The sequence below is a fragment of the Condylura cristata genome, unplaced genomic scaffold (assembly GCF_000260355.1).
Source record: "Condylura cristata isolate star-nosed mole 26May11 unplaced genomic scaffold, ConCri1.0 scaffold00001, whole genome shotgun sequence".
Taxonomy (NCBI): Eukaryota; Metazoa; Chordata; class Mammalia; order Eulipotyphla; family Talpidae; genus Condylura; species Condylura cristata.
Genome location: NW_004567102.1, coordinates 34,467,217 through 34,485,394, shown reverse-complemented (window position 1 = coordinate 34,485,394; position 18,178 = coordinate 34,467,217). Strand labels below are relative to the sequence as shown.

Genomic DNA, 18,178 nt, shown 5'->3' with positions numbered 1-18,178 from the left:
AGTTTATATTTTTTTGGATGAGAAAATTAAAATATTAAGTGACTTAGAAAAAGTAGTCAACTTTGAGGAAAATTTCCCTGTTTATTGTTCAGGAATAGCTGAATTAAATAAAATTTTCTTTTTTCCCCTATCATCCCTTTAAAACTTTCCTGTCTCTCTCCTCTTAATTGTAGAAACTACATATATTAGTATTCATAAGGTTTTAAAAATATTTTGCTTTGTCAGATTGCTGTAGATGTTCAATATTCATATTTGTCATTCTGATTTGGTTTACTACACATAGTACCCTTAAATTCCTTCCCTTTTGCCCTAAATGGTAACATTACATTTTATTGTTGAAATTGTATTATATTATATGGATATACCACACCTTTTTGATCCAGTCTTCTGTCAGGCTGTTTCCATTTCCTAGCTATTGAAAATAAAGCTGCAGTAAACATTGTAGAGAATACAAATGTTTGAGTTGATGGTTTCATGTTTAGCAGGTAGGTGCCCAAAAGTGTAATTGCTGGGTCATATGGTATTTTAATTTTTAGTTTTTTAAGGTAATTCCAAAATGGACTTTCCAAAATGGCTACATCAGCTTACCTTCTCACCAAGAGTGTATTAGGGGTTTTCTTTTCATATCTTCTCTAGCATTTTTATTGGTGATCTCTTTAATGTGTGCCATTCTCATGGGTGTGAGGTGATACTTCATTCTAGTTTTGACTGACCAGTGTCTCCTTATTAAAAGTGATGATGAACATTTTTTGATATATCTAGAGATCCGATAGTTACCCCTGTGGACTATTTCGGATCTACTGCCCATTTTATTAATTAGTTTTTTTAGTTGTTGTTAATATTTCTTTATATCTTGGATATTAACTCCTGGAGGTTGTGTAATGTGTAAATATTTTCTCCTGTTCAGTGAAATGTCTTTTTAATCTACTTACATGTAAATTTTCTCATGGTGTGAAAACTTTTATTTTGAGGTAATTCCAATTGTTTACTTTTGCTTTATTTCCTTGCTGTGAGGTCCAGTCTTCAAAAACATCTTAACCTTTGATGTTGTGAAATGCATTTCCCATATTTCTTCTACATATTTAATTGTTGCAGGTCTTATATCTAAGTCACTCATCCATTTTGAATATTCCTTATATTTTTGTGCATTCAGTTAGAGAGTGATCCACCTTCATTCTTTTACTTGTAGCCATCCAGTTTCCCCAGCACCATTTTGTAAAAGAGACTCCTTTCTCCAGTGTGTGATTGTGGCTCCTTTCTTGTAAATTAAATGTTATATGGTTGGAATTTTTCTGGACTTTTGATTCTGTTCCATTGATCCATGTGTGTGTTTTTATTTCAATGCCATATTGTTTTAATTTCTGTTATTTTATAGTATAAAGTCAGGGTACATGATGCCCTCAATTCACTCATTTACTTCTCAGGATTGTGTTTGCTGATGGAGACCTTTTGTGGTTCCATATAAATTTTAATATTTTTGATGTATTTCTTTGAAGAATTTTATTGGTATTTTAATGGGATTGAATTAATATATACAACATATTGCTTTTGGTAGAATAGTTATTTTGAATAATGATTCTTGGTAATTTATTGACAATTGACTTGTGTCCCAATGCAATAGTCTAATGAAAGTGTTCCACATGTACTTGAAAATAATATGGATGTAGCCATTTGGGGGCTGAGGGTTTTGTAGGTTCTGTTAAATCTATTTGGTCTGGCTCCTTACCTAAGGCTATTGTTTCCTTATTTATTCTATCTTCTTGAACTGTCCATAGTGGTTAATAGACTATTAGTCTCCTCCTTTTATTATGTTGTTGTTAGTATCTCTCGTTAGTTCTATTAGTTGCTTTATGTAATTGGTGTTCCCAAAATATTTAGGATGCAAGAAATGCATTATTTGATACATATATCTTTATATGTGTTATTTTCTTGTATTTTACCCTAATCATAGTATAATATCAATTAGTATCTCTTTTCTTTTTTTAATTGCAAGTCTATTTTATCTGATATAAAATTTTAGCTGTTCTTGACATTTTTGGTGTAATTTGCTCCTAGGATTTTCTTCCAGTATTAATTCTAAGTATGTGCTTATCTTTATAGGTGAAGTGAGTTTCCTGTAAACAATGGAAGGATAGACTTTATTTTGAAATTCATTTAGCAGCTCTATGCCTTTTAATTAGTGAATTCACGCTATTTATGTTTAAGGGGATTATTGAGACATAAATGCTTACTGCTATTATGATATTTAATTTTTTTTAGTCTAGCTTTATTTTTTGAGGTCCTCAAAATGTCTAGTTTAGGTTCCATTTCTGAATGGAAAATGTTGATTTTTTTAAAGATTTTACTAAAGTTAGTGATGATAAACTTTGTGACGCTGCATGATTTAATCCTAAAAGCTGCTTGCCATGGCTTACATTTTTATTCTCCTACATAGTGTGTAATTTGGGTGTCTGTTCCCTTTATATTGTTTTGTTGTTGCTGCATAATATCCCTTCTTGTACTTTTTGCTTTTCACTGTAGCTCCTTGCCCTCTCTTCTATTTTGAAGAATAATATTTAAGGATGAAGTATTAGAGGATGGAAATCTTTTCCTTTGAATATGTTAATTACCTTTTACTATTTCCTTCTAAAGTTTTAACTGAGAACTCTATGAACAGCCTTCTAGATACTCTCTTATAGATTACACTGCTTCTTTCATTGTTTTTCCCTTCAGTCTATTATGCTTTTGTTTTATATTCTTTCTGTGTGCCCTTTTATCAGCTCCTTCTTAAGAACTGTGACTTTTACATTTTCACCAGAGACTGTTTCTCAAATACTTATTTAGCATCAACTCAGGCTGGTGCTTTTTTAGATATTAGGACTAAAGAGAATGATATCTACACTCACACAACTTATGTAAATTATTTAAAATTATATTAAAAATATTAAATAGTAAAATATAAGCAAATTATTATGTTAAAAAGTTACAAGTACTAATGAAAAAAAGAAAAGCATAGGGTAAGAGAGTCTGAGAATACTGGAGAGTAGTGTGGTCAGTCACAGTCGGCTTCCTTGAGAGGGTGAGTTAAGAGCATATAGTTAAGTATGTGTTCAGGGATATGCAGGGATACCCGTGACTAGAGAAGAATGAGTAAGGGGAAGAATGTTACTTTGGGGGAGGAAGTCACAAGGTCATGAGGGAACGATGATGTCTGACTTTGTCGTCCATGAAAGGACTTTGCTGTTACTCTCAGAAAAAGAGGGCCATTGAAGGTTTTGAACAGATCAACCAGAGCTGAACTACATTTTAAGAAGATTAGTTACAAATGTCTAGAATAGAATGTAGTCTGTGATAATTTTTAGGAGATTATTATAGTAATCCAATTACTGTCAGTGATTTAGATCCAAGGTGGTGACAATAAAGATTTTGGATATAAGTTGAAGGTGAAGGCAGTGCAATTTCTTAGTATGTTGGAGATGAGTGCCAGATAGCTTTCTGAGAAAAGGATAAGATAACAAACAAACAAGAACCAGACCAGAAAAAGATTGACCAGTGAGATAAGAGAATCAAGAGACTATGATGGCCAGGATGTCAAATAAAGAAAATATATAGAGTTCTAGGGAATGTCACCTGCATGAGTGTGATGTGTAAAATAAGATGAGGTCTTTGAATAACTTATTGCCTTAACAATGATGCCTGATTTTCACACTGCTAAGTTAATTTTAGTGCACCTAAACTTACTTTCCCAATGTTAATTATTTTGGTTGATATAACCTATGTAATTTTAAGTTTTAGATTCCTTTTAACTTTTACTTTGAAACTGTTGACATTTTTCCATATTTCAGGGACTAGAAATGAATCCAAAAAAGCTAGTAATTCTTTTCCAAAACTTTTTCCCTTTGCAAAACAGGAGCCTCAGCTCTCCTGCCCACTTGTAATGACCATTGCCTTTCTTTCTCCTTTGTCTAATAAGCCTGTCCTTTCATAATAAAAAAGGGGGGAAGGGCTCTTAAGATTAAATACACTTTTGCAGGATTCTTTCAAGTTATTCCAAACACTGTGAATTTTATTCTATAAAATGTTGAAGGATACATGTAAGATTTATGTTCAGAAAGATAACTGGGTTCAGCAAAGTCTCTAGGAAAAAAAAAAAAAAGACCACTTGGTACAAATAATAAGAAAACCCTAGAACTTGTCTAATACAGTCAGTTTTAGCATCAGTATTAAATTCCTTACCCATTTTCTGTTTGCCATTTGCCTTAGTTATTCAGTATTGCAGATTAAATAGTCTTTTTATTTACTTAGTTAATGATTGTGGTATTTTTCATCTGTCTTATTTAACAATGAAGTCTTTTGAATTAAGTAAAGCTGTGTTCTTTCAGCAGTGATTTTAATGCTTGAATGTTACCAACTCAGGTGTATGACTTCATTCGTTGAGGTATTGAAGAATATTTCTAAAGTCTTTTTTGACAACTGTTTTCTTCTGTGATAGATAAGCTATCTATCACTGTTTTCTTCTGTGGTAGATATGCTTTTGTTAGTAATTGCATAATTAGATTTCAAAGCAACTATTTTGAAACTGTTGGAAAGTGAATCTAATCATGTCCACTTTTCGTAGGTATCTTCTCTTAATGGATCTTCAAGATAGAAATGAAAAGCTCTTCTACAGAGTGCTGATGTCTGACATTGAGAAATTCATGCCTATCGTTTATACACCCACCGTGGGTTTGGCCTGCCAACAATACAGCTTAGCATTTCGGAAGCCAAGGTATACAACTTAAACTTATATTTTCAATTCAATCTGTTTTGTTGTTCTTTTACAAAAGTTTTTGCAATAATTAAAAAAGTATTTAATGGAATGCAGGTTTGAAAAAAACCCAAATTAAGCTTCTTTTAAAAAATATTAAGTATAAATTTATATATTATTAAAAAATATAGTGCTTTATTTTAAGTACTAAATTTAAGACCATGGTAAAGAAGGTATTTTTAAGCCAATTGGGTTTCATTTTACAGATAGTAAATTATTTTTTGTCCCAGCATAACAGTTCATTGTAATCAGGCTTGTCTTTAAAATGTTTACTACCACTATTTTGTATTCATTTTATAAATTAAAACAGACTGAATACTTTTCTGAATAATGTGAGCTTATCATTTTTCTAAATCCATAATTGTCATTTAACTGGACTTTTTGTGGATTTTCATAAGGGAACTAGTGGTTACCTGTGAAATATGTAGAATACAGAATACAGTTTTTCTAAATCCATCACTTTATTTGTTCTGAATTTAAAGATTAAAAAAAGGCAGTTTTTAGCCAAAATTGACACATCTTAAATCTCTTCCACTGCAACAACAGGCATTCTAAGATATTTAGAAAGTGAACAACTTTGTATGGATTTGGTAGTAGCAATTTAGACCACAGTAAGTGAAAATTAAGGGTTAATATTACTTGAATACTGAGCTTGATAGAGTTGCAAATGGGTTTATTTTGATCTCATATTTTAAATATGATATATTCTTTATGATGTGATATTTTTCTATGACTAGATATCTTTAATTTTCAATACAGCACTAAAATCTTGTTAGATAGATAAAAATAAATTCTTATGTAAATAACTTCCAATTTTCTTTCCTAAGTTAGATATGAAAATACGTATTTTTATTTGGTTTTGTGTGCAGTTTCTTTTACTTGGCATTGATATTTGTGGGTTTTTCAAGATGTTGTGGATAATCATTTTTAAGAATGCTGTTGCATTTCTTGAATTATCTCATCTCCATGTGCCCATATTTTTTAATTATTGCAGAATTTCCAGTATTTGGTAGTGCATTGTGCTTATGTCGGCACATTTAATTGATTGTGACACTTTGTAGACAGAGGGGTCATATTTGGAAGTTGGAGACAGTTGTTTTGTATTTTGGCAGATGTTGAGCCTATTGTGTTAAATAAATTATTGTGTTTTGTGATGCTTGTTTAAAGAAAAAAGTGTGCAAACTGATAATGCACATACAAGTGAGAGGCAGCTAAAGCAGATTTACATAATTTGTTTGGAGATGTTTCTACCTGCTGTGCTTCATACTGCATATGTACTATACACACACACATATACTATCTATTATGCTAATGTACTATACACACATATATTATCTATTATGCTAACTTTTGCTTTTTTAAACTAGTTTTTTTATATTGTATATTTAAGATCATCTCCTTTCATGAGTTCTTTTAGATACATATCATTTTATTTATTTTATTTATTAAAGATTTATTTATTTATGCATGCAGAACTGCGGTATAGGCCAGAGGTGCAGGGGTGAAGAGAGGATTCACTAAAGACAGAGTGGGGAGCAGAACAGGCAGATCACAAAGAGCAGCTGGCAAGACAGGAGAGGTCTGCTGCGCCATGTGGGTCACCTCCGGGGCCCGGGATCAAACTCGCACTGAAGCAGCTGCGGCTGGCATGCAGTGCTGCATTCTAACCTGCTGCGCCACCAGGGAGGGCCTAACGACATATCATTTTATATTGCTTTTGGTGGCTAATGATTTTCTATCTAAGTATTCTTTTAAAAAAAGATTTATTTTAAATTTATTTTTACATACAAGAACTGGAGGTGTAGGCGAGAGGTGTGTGTGTGGGGGGCGGTGAGAGTATTCACCAAAGGTAGAGCTGAGAGAACAGGCAAATCTACTGAAAAACACTGCTGAGGGGAACTACTGGTAAAACAGGAAAAGTCTACTGCATCATGTGGATTAACTCCCTGGCCAGGGATGAACTCCTGCCTGCAGTGGCTGGCTATAGATTGATAGTGCTGAGACTTAACACTTGCACAGCCAGGGAGGCCCCTATCAAAGTACTCCTGGTCTCTTTTGTTAGTGTTATACTATTCATTTAGTATATGGTAAGCAGATTGTAAGTGTCTACAGAAAAGGGATCATATTTTATAAATTGTCTATCTACTTCCCATACCTTTTAAACTTAATTAATGCCCGGGTGGTGCCAAATCAATGTACATTGTTCCTATCTCACAGGAACAGTAATTTATTCTATTTATCCACTCACATAGAAAAGCAAAACATTGATTTTTTAAAAATGTATTTTACTGTTTAAGCACTTTATTCTGTCATACTCTTAAAGTAAATCATCTGCATTTGGAACCACACCAAGGAATCTCACTATAGGGGATAAAGTTTTGATTATAGATAATACAGCTTAAATTTGTACTTATTCTTTTTGAGGACTCATTTTTGTACATCACTGATAGGTTTTGGGGGGAAATTTGTGATGGTGATGGTAGTTTTTAAAAAGCATTAAAATAAAATCATTTTAAAAGTCCGATTCTTACTAGAACCATTGGTTTAGTTACCAAAGTTATTGGAGAAGTGTTCAGTGATCAAATTAATTGGAGAAAACCTGAGTGAATTAAAACTAAATAGGATTCCTAATATTCCTAATATTTCTCAGAATGAAACCTATTTCACAGGTTTCTTAAAGGAGTAGAATAAGATTTGCTATTGATAAATATGTAATACTTGGTCAAAAGTATCCAAAATAGTGGTAACTGCAGATGGTATTATGGTATCTCTTAGATTTCTTAATGACTAAATGGATTATGGTATCATTCACTGAGTTTCAGCAATATTTGTGAGGGACTTGGGAAGTTCTTTTGGGAACATAATAATTTTTAAATGTCTTTGGGAATTCCAAGTAAGGGGCAGGGGGCGTCTGGTAACAATGTATGAACCTGAAAAATGGTAGATAACATTCATAAATCGTTTAGTGCTTAAGACTTTTATACATTATGATTTTGATTTTGATAATCACAAAAATTGTCAGCAACAATAGATTTCAAAGGGGTTAGCCAGTAGTATGTTTATGTTTTTTTTTCCTAGAAAATTCTTAGGGAAATGCATTAAAAGAAATCTTTAGATGGAACAAAATGACTTACTAAAATTAGTTTTATTCCACATTTATTCTTCTTTGTATATCATTTCCTTCAGAAATCAAAAACACTTGAAATAAAATATTCATTATTTAAAATGTGAGGAGGCTTTCTTTATTACCCCATGTTCAGCATCATATGGAAACAATATCTAGCAATGTAGTAATGGTCAAGTCTAGTCATAATCATGACTAAAAACAAAGGTTGCTTATTCTTTCTAGAATCATTAGCAATATTTAGGAGACTTGAAGACAGGAAATATTTTTGATTTCTATTTTTTACTATCCTATACTTTTCTGCATCTCTAGAAATGCAAATAGTATTTAAGAAGGCAATTAAATTTTTAATGATCTAGAAAAGTGATCGTTTTATTAGATATTAATTTTTCACCATTTTTCTGTAATAAGTCTGATTTTGATTTATGCTTATTATAAAATATTCTTTTGTTCATTTATTTCCAGTATTTTCAAATAGGTCTAGTATTTTCATTTATCTGATATTAAAGGATGAGAATAGGCACTACATAGTGGAAGTGTAAAAAGCTCTATGAAGTATCTGCAATAGTTCAAATCTCTTAACTATTACCTCAGTTAACAGTTTGGCAATAATTATTACAAAAATGTTAACTTTCATTAACATTGAGATGTAGATGGTGATTTTGTTATATTCACTCCTTTTATTCATGAACAGACTAAATGTTATGCTTAGGAGCATATTTATGTGACTGCTCAACAGGAGATCGGACATTCTATGTAAAAGTACTACAAATTCAAGGTCCTCCCTGGTGGTGCAGTGGGTTAAAGCACTGCACTGAGAGGCTTAAGCCACTTCTGCATGAGTTCCATCCCCGCCTGCCCCGGAGGAGATCCACATGGCGTGGCAGACCTCTCCTGACCCGCACGCTGCTCCCCTTAGCAGTGTACTTCATGGATCTTCCTGTTCTGTTCCCCGCTGTCTCTGGTGAATCCTCTCACCCTCTGCATCTCTGGCCTACCCCAGTTCTGTATGAATAAATAAATCTTAAAAAAGAAAAAAAAGTACTACAAATTCAGTGTATGCCCAGAAGTACTTTAAAAAACAAACGATCTTCATTTTTGAGTATGGTATTAATTAGGAAACAGAGATTGAGAAAATGTAGGCATGATTCAAACACATTTCTTCACCTCAAGACATGGACAGTTTAAATGTATCTATAGATATAATCTCTTTTGCAAACCAAAACTTATCTTTTACTGTAAATGACTCTTAAAAGTATAAATAACGTTCATTGAGTCTGCATATTCATCTAGACACTGTAAGTGTAGAAAAGTTGGATGGAAATTTAAGTTTAAGATCCAAAAATAATGTCACAATCTGTGCAGTTCTTCCAGGTGTTTTGATTTTAGTTTGCACATAGCATATGAAAAATTAAGGAAAATCGCCAAGTTTCATCTCAGATATTATTTATATGTATGGTATTACACATTTTTAAGAAGGCTCCTAAATCTCAGTCTTCATTACTAAAAATTAAGAAATCTAAAAAAGGGGCAGATATTAGTTCTTTGGGACACATACCCAGATCACATCTGGAATATTGTGTTTAATTTTGGATGCCACATTTTTTAAGAGCATTGACAAATTGAGACATATTCTGAGAAAAATGACTAAAGCAGTGACATTTATTGCAAACTTGTTATGTGAGAAAGAGTTGGAAGAATTAAAAATGTTTATGCTTGATGAGAAGAATTGAAAGGTATATAGTTAAGTCTTCAAATATTTGAAAGATTTTCATATAAAAAGTTATACTTGAATGGCACAACCTCAGAATGTAGAACAAAAGTCAGTGGGTGGAAGTTATTTTAGGAATGTGAGATTTAACCTCAGTGTAAAGGAAGCTATTCTAATAATTTAACAATTTTGAGATTGGAGTAGATTTTGTTATTGTCCATCATTCAAAATATTCATGTGGTTTGGCTAGGTATTGGTCATATGTATTATCAATCTTGCTTTAGGTTTGAGTGTAAAATAGTTGAACTCTAAAGTCACTTTTAACCAAGAAACTGTAGATTAAAAAGAAAAAAAAAAAAAAGAAAACTATGGATGAATAGTTTCAGGTATTTGGAACATCTCCTCAAGTACAACTAACTCATTTAGTCATTTCAAATAACTTTGCTTTCTACTTCAGAAAGTTTTTTACTAGTAACTTTAACCATAATTTTAATACTTTTAAAAATAATAGATTTCAAATAAGGATTTTAAATGACTTTAAATGACTTGATATTGTGGCTCATCAGAATTTCTACTTCATCCTCCAAGCAAACACACAATTTCATGTCAGTTTACACAATTTTATTCTGGCTGCAATGTTTTGGTTGTAACATTTCCTAAATTTGAATTGATAAAAAGTTTAATGTAGATATTTTCTCATTTGAAGTTATTAAATCTTCTGATCCATTTTTTTATATTTTGTAGGGTTTTTTTTTCAGACTGTTTCTTTGTATATGCTTTTAAACTCCTGTTTATTGCTATTTTTTCCTTTACTTAGTTGCAGTTTAGATGTCAGAGAAATTTTCAAGAAGCATTTTTTCTGAGGCAATACTTTTACCCTACCTTGCCCCCACTATACAAATTAGTAGTTGAATAGAAAGAGCCAGATGAGGGTGTACTTTTTCTATCCTTTCAAAAATTCTTTACATGGAGATCATTTCTATATTTCATTACCAAAATTTTCTACCTGCTTCTCTAAAACTTCATATTTGTTTTCATCAGTATTTTTGACAAAATAATCTATATTTAATATTGTCTTAAGAATTTTTTATAGACCTTTAAAAATATTGGTTATTTCATATAGGTAATTTTATAGTAATATAAATTTATAACATTAAAATTATAAACTAACTGCTAAAAACTGGCCTAATTAAAATTGGCAATTTTACTCAATTCTGTGCATTTTAATAGTTTCATATTTACTAGAGTAAAATTTATAAAATATTTGATAGATTCCAAATTATATAATCACCTGCTTAAAAGTCATGAAAGTTACTGAATTTTATTTCTTTCTAAGCAAAGAAATTTCTCATTTAGGAATATAAATCCTAGTCTTAATATGATTGTCTGATGGTTGAATGCATAACATTTATAATAATTTAGAGGGGATCATATTTTATAAAATAGTGCTGCCTTGTGAAATAAATGTTTTCATTATGAAATGAGGTAATTTATTTTTAAAGCTGGGAATATGCAAGTATATTATTTCCTGATGGAATAAGCTAATTTTTATTGACAATATGCCAAATAAATGCCATCTGTCTGATGAATTCAGTGTGACCTAAGGGATGCTTTTCCAGTATTTTCTGCCATGGAAATTACTTTGGATTTTGACTATCAGAAACTCTACTAATTTGTATTTAATTAATTGTTATGCTTATACTAGTTTTAAGTAAATACATGAAAAACATCTAAGATTATTTTTATGTATATTTTTGGTTTACATTTATTTGGCTACAGTGGTTGAGTTGTGACTTTGGGAGATGGAGTCATTCATGTTACCATTAAAGTCTATGGTAGTAGACATTCTAAAAATCCATTCTTTTTATAATTGAAAAGAGTCATTCCGAGGAAATTCAGTGTCCTCCAGGTAGCTGGTTCCAGAGTTGGACTTTGAACTGTCACAAAGACAGCTAGAATAATGTCTAAACAAATATTTAGGTACCATGTCTAAAATAATTATTACATCCTTCCAGATCAATGTTAAGTCTTCTTATCTCAGACTGATATTTTATACTTTGGTGCTGAGTTGTTAGAGAACTAAAATAGTATTATATTTGTTAATTAAGATTGTTCTCAATAATGGAATTTTTACATGTAAAAATTTAATGTATTGCTTTCTAGAACAGAACAGGTATATTGTAAAATACTGTTCAGATGTAGTTTCATTTTATAAATGTATAATACAAACTGAATTAGTGATAGTAATTTAAAATTTACCTAGTTTTGAACTTGGTCAAATATCATTGGTGACCATTCAGTTCTTTCAGAAGGTTCTTTCTTTTTTTCTTTTCAATTCTGCCAATTACTCAAAATCTTTTTGTTGATTCTCTTTGTTCAGTTTTTTCTCTCTTTGCTTTTTTTGACAGAAATGTATTGAATGTCCAATGCTTGCCAAGTACTTTAATAATATGAATGTAGGTAAATAAAAGACAAATTTCCACCTTTGCAATATAGGTCATATTCAAGTGATAAGAAATACATGACTATACCATGAATAGTGAAGTAAATTTACAGAGGCAAAAGAATAGCCAGGGTATGTACTTGCATAGAATGTGGCCAGGAATGTTTGTGGAAATGATAGCGATAATATTTAAGATAAAACCTGAATGATGAGGAGTCAAGTTATGAAAGCCTGGGAAAAAAGCATTTGAGACTGAGATAATAACATGTTCAAAAGGAAGGAGAGGGTGGCATGAGATGAGGTTTAAGATAGACAGGAGGCACATGCCACAACATGTGAGTCATGCTTCATAGTAATTTTTGGTCATTTGGGAAACCTTGGAGGTATTAGAGACAGGAATTACAGCATCTAGTTAAAGTTTTAGAAACTTACTTTCCTGTTACATGGATTAAAAGATTGGAGTGAGAGACTGCATGAAAATGAGAAGACCAGCATGAAGGCTGAGTGATATTGGCTCCCCTTCTATCTGTCTTGCTCACTTTGAATGAACATGGTGGTCTTATAATGTGGAGCAAGGAAATAAAGCAAGACTGTAAGCAGTCTTTTGGGAATAACTACAAGTTTCTCGGTTCTGCAGCTATGACTATCAGTAGGTGAGGTAATGTGGGTACATATCTAATATATTTACACTGATGTTAAAATATCAGCAGTTTAGAATATCTGCTATCCACAAGATATTCTCAAGCTTGCAGGCTTAGCACAGTTTATTTTATTTATAACCCAAGTCAGTACTCTCATGGTCTTGTCTTTTATCTTCTGCTCAAATTCATCCTGACCCAATCCTTGCTTCCCTCTCAGAAACCATGGTTTTTTTTTTCTTTGACACTAAATATTACTCATTTCATTTCTGTGTACTAATTTTTAAAATTAAATTATTATTAATCTGGAGGGTAGAGTTCTGTAACTTGTCCTGCCCATTTCAGTTTTAGCTGGACCTTCTATTTCACAGTTTAACTCCAGTTGTGTTTTTGGTTCATCTACTCTTGTGGTTGCAAGAATGCAAACACGCTTCAGACTTATGGGCCTTATCAAATATGTTCTTCTCCATGTCACTTATGAATCCACTGGCATAACATTTTATTTCCATGACCTAACCCTAATAGTTTTCTCCCCTTCAATATTTTTCCTTCTTAATCTGTACAACAAAATGCAGTGTTCACTAAGATTTTCTCTTGGATTCTATTTTCTTTGTGTTCTGTTACACCCCAGCCTTCTATATCCCATCCCCTAACTTCTTAACATTGTAAAGTGCAGCACCACCCACTAAGTCACCTAAATAAGACTCCTTGGAGGTGATCAATGCTCCCCATCCCCCCTTCTTTTAGAGACTGCTAGTTTTACTTAAATTATCTGATGAATCTCTCACCCTGTAATCCCCTTGTTACTCTTATGTATTAACCCTTTTAATTTCAAAAGAAAGTGAATAGACTTAAATTAATTGGAGAAGTCTATCATCATCACCATAAAGTCCAAACACTTTAGCATGACTTATAAGAATTTCACTGCCTAAATCTCTGTCTTCATTGTTACCCCTTTCCTACTTTTGTAGGCTGTCTACCCCAAGTTGAGTGTTGCCAGACCCTGGGCACTGTGTAATCTTTGTCACGCCGACATACAGTCACTAACTTTCTTTCCTCTGATAGTCGCTTGAATTTTTTTTTTTTTTTTCTTGACGGTATCAGCTCTGTATCCTTCACCTCTACCTCAGGAACCTAGTAGAACAGGCATAGTATTTGTTGAGTGGTAAGTGGATAATAGAGCATGAATAAAAAATGGTAGCTTAGTGTGTGCTTTCACCTGAAGAAGCTTGGTTTTTACAAACTGTGTAACCTTGGGTCTGTAACATAAGTGATCTTATTTTCCTCATCTATAAAATGATCATTATTATATTTAAATAAGATGATCTTTTTTACACCTATCTTGATAAGAGGTATACAACAGAAATCAAAAACTGCCTTGTTTTAAGATGTACCTATAGCTCTCATATGTCAAAATCTTATAAAGCAGAAATTTCATTTTCTAAGCACTGAAACATCTGACTACAGAAGCTATAGTTGCTGAAGAGTTAGTTACAGTTCTACAATGTCTGGATGCAATAAAATTTACTTAGTAAAATATAAGAATAGAAAAGAATGGGTACCCTGTTTATGAATCATTAACTGAAATATATTCTTTAAGAATTGGAAGATTTAAAAAATGTACAAATATGAATTATGTATCATAAATATTATTAATGAAGATATTTTTAAGACACTATCAAGTGAAGACTCATAAAAATTACTGAAAACATGTTTTTATAAGTATGTATAGACTACAAAGGAAATTTCTATGTTATTCTGCATCATGGTTAGTATATTAAAGTTGGTGCTTCCAAAGAAATACAAATATATCTAAAAACAGATGGAATGTGTTAAGTCTAAGCAGTATTTTAAACCATATAAAGTTTCTTAAGGAAACCTTTGCCCAGAAAAAATCTCTTTGATATTGGGGCATTCTCTCTCTCTCTTTTTGAAACACAAGAAAGATAAGTTTACTAATTTTTCCATTGAGATAAAAGAGATGCTGATGTCACATTCTTCTTTTTTGCAAAAATAATTCCTATACCAAATTTAATTTCTATTTGATTATTTTGCTGTTACAAGACATTCTTAAGATATAATTGTTAAAATATTGGATGTTGCAATATGGTTTCTTTTCCTTTTATTGTTATTCACTATTTCCTCTGTAATAAAATACAGTACAAAGTTTACTAAATAATGGGAATGTTGTACTAATGAAGTACATTTTATTAGTAAAATAAATAAGAATGTAGTTTGAATATTGTGTATATTAAAGTTGTAACTCACTAATATAAGCAATGCCAAAAGGCATGTGTGTGTATGTGTGTTGTAGATATATCTATACGTATACATAGCATCATCTTGCTTTTATTTGGATTGAAAGACATGCAAAAAAGAAAAAATTACAAAACAATCCCAGAGGACACTCTTCACTCTTCGGAGAAAACCACTGATGACTATGGTGGGAAGAATTCCTTGTGGTTGGAAAACAGCTGAATAAGTTGCTGAAAGTCTCATTTATGTATTAAGTTGGTTGAGTCAGTTTAAGAAACCTATATATGAAGGATTTCTATTATCCAAGTATCTTCTCAGCTGCCATGGTGAATTTATATAAACCCTTTACTCATCTGCCTCAAATTAATAGACAGATATTACTAAGTAGAGGATATACCTCCAGCTTGATAATTTAACAGTACAGCAAACTACTTTCAGAGAGGTTTATTTTTTATTAATTCAACTTAATTTGCAAGACTTCGTAACAAATTTTGTATTCATTAGGGTCCATATGAGAAAGAGATGCCAAATAGGGGAAGCTGTTTTATATATTTTATTAAAACCTTTATTGGAAACAATGTGTAGTAAGTTGTTCAGTATCTTTTATACAATGACCCCCTTTGCTAAATTTCTCTCTAAATTGAAGAAATACTTTTTTGACTTTTTCCTAGATGCAGTGGCATATTTCCTTTTATTAGACCTGCGAACAAACTCAGTTTTTATTCTTAGTATTTTGTGCTCAATTGTAGTAATTTTCTTTACATCATCTGCTTTTACATGTCTCCCCCCCTCCCTTTGTATTTTCTTTAATGAGTAAGTCTTGCAAAACCAGGTTATCTTTTATCCCACTTTGTAAAGCTTTATTGACTTATAATTGACAGATAAGAATTGTCATAAATTTAAAGTCTACAAATCGATTACTTTTCTTAGGATTCTGGAAATTTATTCCTTTTAATAAACCTTTTTAATGATGAAACATGCTTTTCATTAAATACACGAGTGAAGTAGCCATTTTCAAGGTATTGGCTTTTTTGTCTCATGTTGGCTGAAGGCCAGTGGCACCTCTCTACTCTGTTATGTCTGAATTTCAAACCCAAATACTCAATCTAGTGCCACTGTTTACTCATAGCAAAATATGTGAAAGATGAATCAGTGCAAGCCTCACCAAATTAATAAAATCCTAAGGGGTTGCTCACTGTGGGAGAATTCAAAATTGATAATTGGATGTCTTTCTTTTAAAAAAAATATTATTTATGCATACAAGAGCTGTAGTATAGGTCAGAGGTGCCGGGTGCGGGGGGAAGATTCACCAGAGACAGAGTTGGGAGAACAGGCAGAGGGCACCAGTGGGCAAGACAGAAGAGGTCTTCTGCACCATGTTGGTCAGCTCCTGGCTGGGAATTGAGTTCATGCTGCAGTGGCTAGCCATAGCTCGATAGTGCTGAGACTTAACCTCTTGAATCTCTAGGGAAGCTCCAATTTGATGTCTTAAATAAAATAGAAAATCTATTATGAAAGGATATAGGGAATGGAGAGCTCGAATGTGTGATTTTTGTCTTTGGAACCATACCAGCTCTTAGTAGACTAGTTTTAGAAAGCAGATGTATCCGATGTAGATTCCCTTAAAATTATTAATGTGTTTGGAGATTCTTGTCAATCATACCTGCCAGTCTTAGGACTCTAAGAACAAGTGTTCTGAGAGACAATAAATGCAGCTGCTAGTTTCTTAAGAATTTCTTGGTTGTGGAACACAGACAACCCCCCTTTCTATGAGAGGAGTATGAAACAAAAATTATGACTATCTTTAATGTACCTCTCTGTTAACAATTTGAAGCATACTTCTCACTTATGGTAGACTTTACACTTAGTGACAGATTTCCAGTAATAATATAAATTTGAATTTGTATAGGAATGGTCTAAACTTGAGGGAAAATGGACATTATTTGGTTTACGAAGTAGGATTGGGAGGAGGATCTGAGGCCCAGCAGTGGCAACGTCCTCTGGAAAATTCTGTGGATAAGCGGCCTCACATCAAAGGAACTTGCCTGAACTGTATTGGGCAGTATACCAAGTCTGCTCATGAGACTTTTGTTGTCCTATTGATGAATTTTCTTTCTCTCAAAAGGAGGATGTGGGGGAAAGACTGCCTAGGAGCAGTGCCTGTAAACAGCAGTTTGTTTTGTTTTTAGGATACTGGAGACTGATTCCTATATTTCTTAGAATATACAACTGAATCTCTCTTTTCATCCATGAGGGAATGAGTCTAATTGGATGAATTGTTTGATCACTAGTTTGGGGATTAGATAAAGTAGTCTGCAAGAATAGAGGCGTTTAAAGAAAAGATCAGTAAAAACAAAACAAAACAAAGACTTTGTGGGTAGGTCCCAGAGTTAAGATTGTGGGATTTCCTTATTATTGTTTTCAAAGGAACCTGAAAACAAAGCTTCAGGGAAAAAAAAAAGGAATGAAAGCATTAGAATAAACTTTAGTCAGTTTCTTGCAACAAAAGCATGGTTAATAAAAGCTGTTATATTAATGAAGAGATTCCCTGAAACTTTGGACATGGGATGATGATCCCAAAGTAGGTAAATTTAAGCATTTGGGGAAATATTCCTGGTCTGACTAAAGTGTTGGTTATGTCAAAGTAATCACATTTTTCTGTATCCCTGTTTTCACTGCTGTTAGTGCCTTTGACTTGTATAAAAAGCAGTGGCTTTACTCTAGTGCACAGCCATCATTAAGTGTCTCTTGTTATTTTCCACTCTTGAATCCCACTGCATTGTCAGTTTATATTGGCCTTAGATGTGCATCTCATTCCATAGGCATCAAGTAACTGAAGGATTTTTTTTCCCCCTTGAATTGCCAATATATGCTTGATAAGATGTATGTATTTTTCCCTAAAAATGAAAAGTGTTTCCCCCCTTTTACTCCATCGTTTGTTATTATGAAAGAAACCTGAGATATAATTGATGTGAAACTCAGTAATTATTTTTTCGGATAGATTTTGCTTAATCAAACTGGGTAAGTAAGATGGGTACTTTGTAGTAATCAGTACTAATGTAGTCGTGTGTGAGTGTGTGTGTGTGTGTGTGTGTGTGTGTGTGTGTGTGTGTGTGTGTGTGTGTGTGAGAGAGAGAGAGAGAGAGAGAGAGAGACATTGACATTTTCTGGTCATTTTCCCATGTTTCTCTAGCCTCATTTTAACTTCTGTCTCAGAGGC

General features: G+C 32.5%; 1 protein-coding gene across 1 annotated transcript in view; it reads left to right on the top strand.

Annotated features, from left to right (window-relative positions):
- The window catches only part of ME1 (malic enzyme 1, NADP(+)-dependent, cytosolic), a 127,168-nt gene that overhangs the window by 19,067 nt on the left and 89,923 nt on the right, over positions 1-18,178 (top strand). Inside the window, exon 3 of the mRNA XM_004673654.2 lies at positions 4,598-4,747. Within this exon, the coding sequence (XP_004673711.1) occupies positions 4,598-4,747 (150 nt within the window). The remainder of the gene's footprint in view (positions 1-4,597; positions 4,748-18,178) is intronic.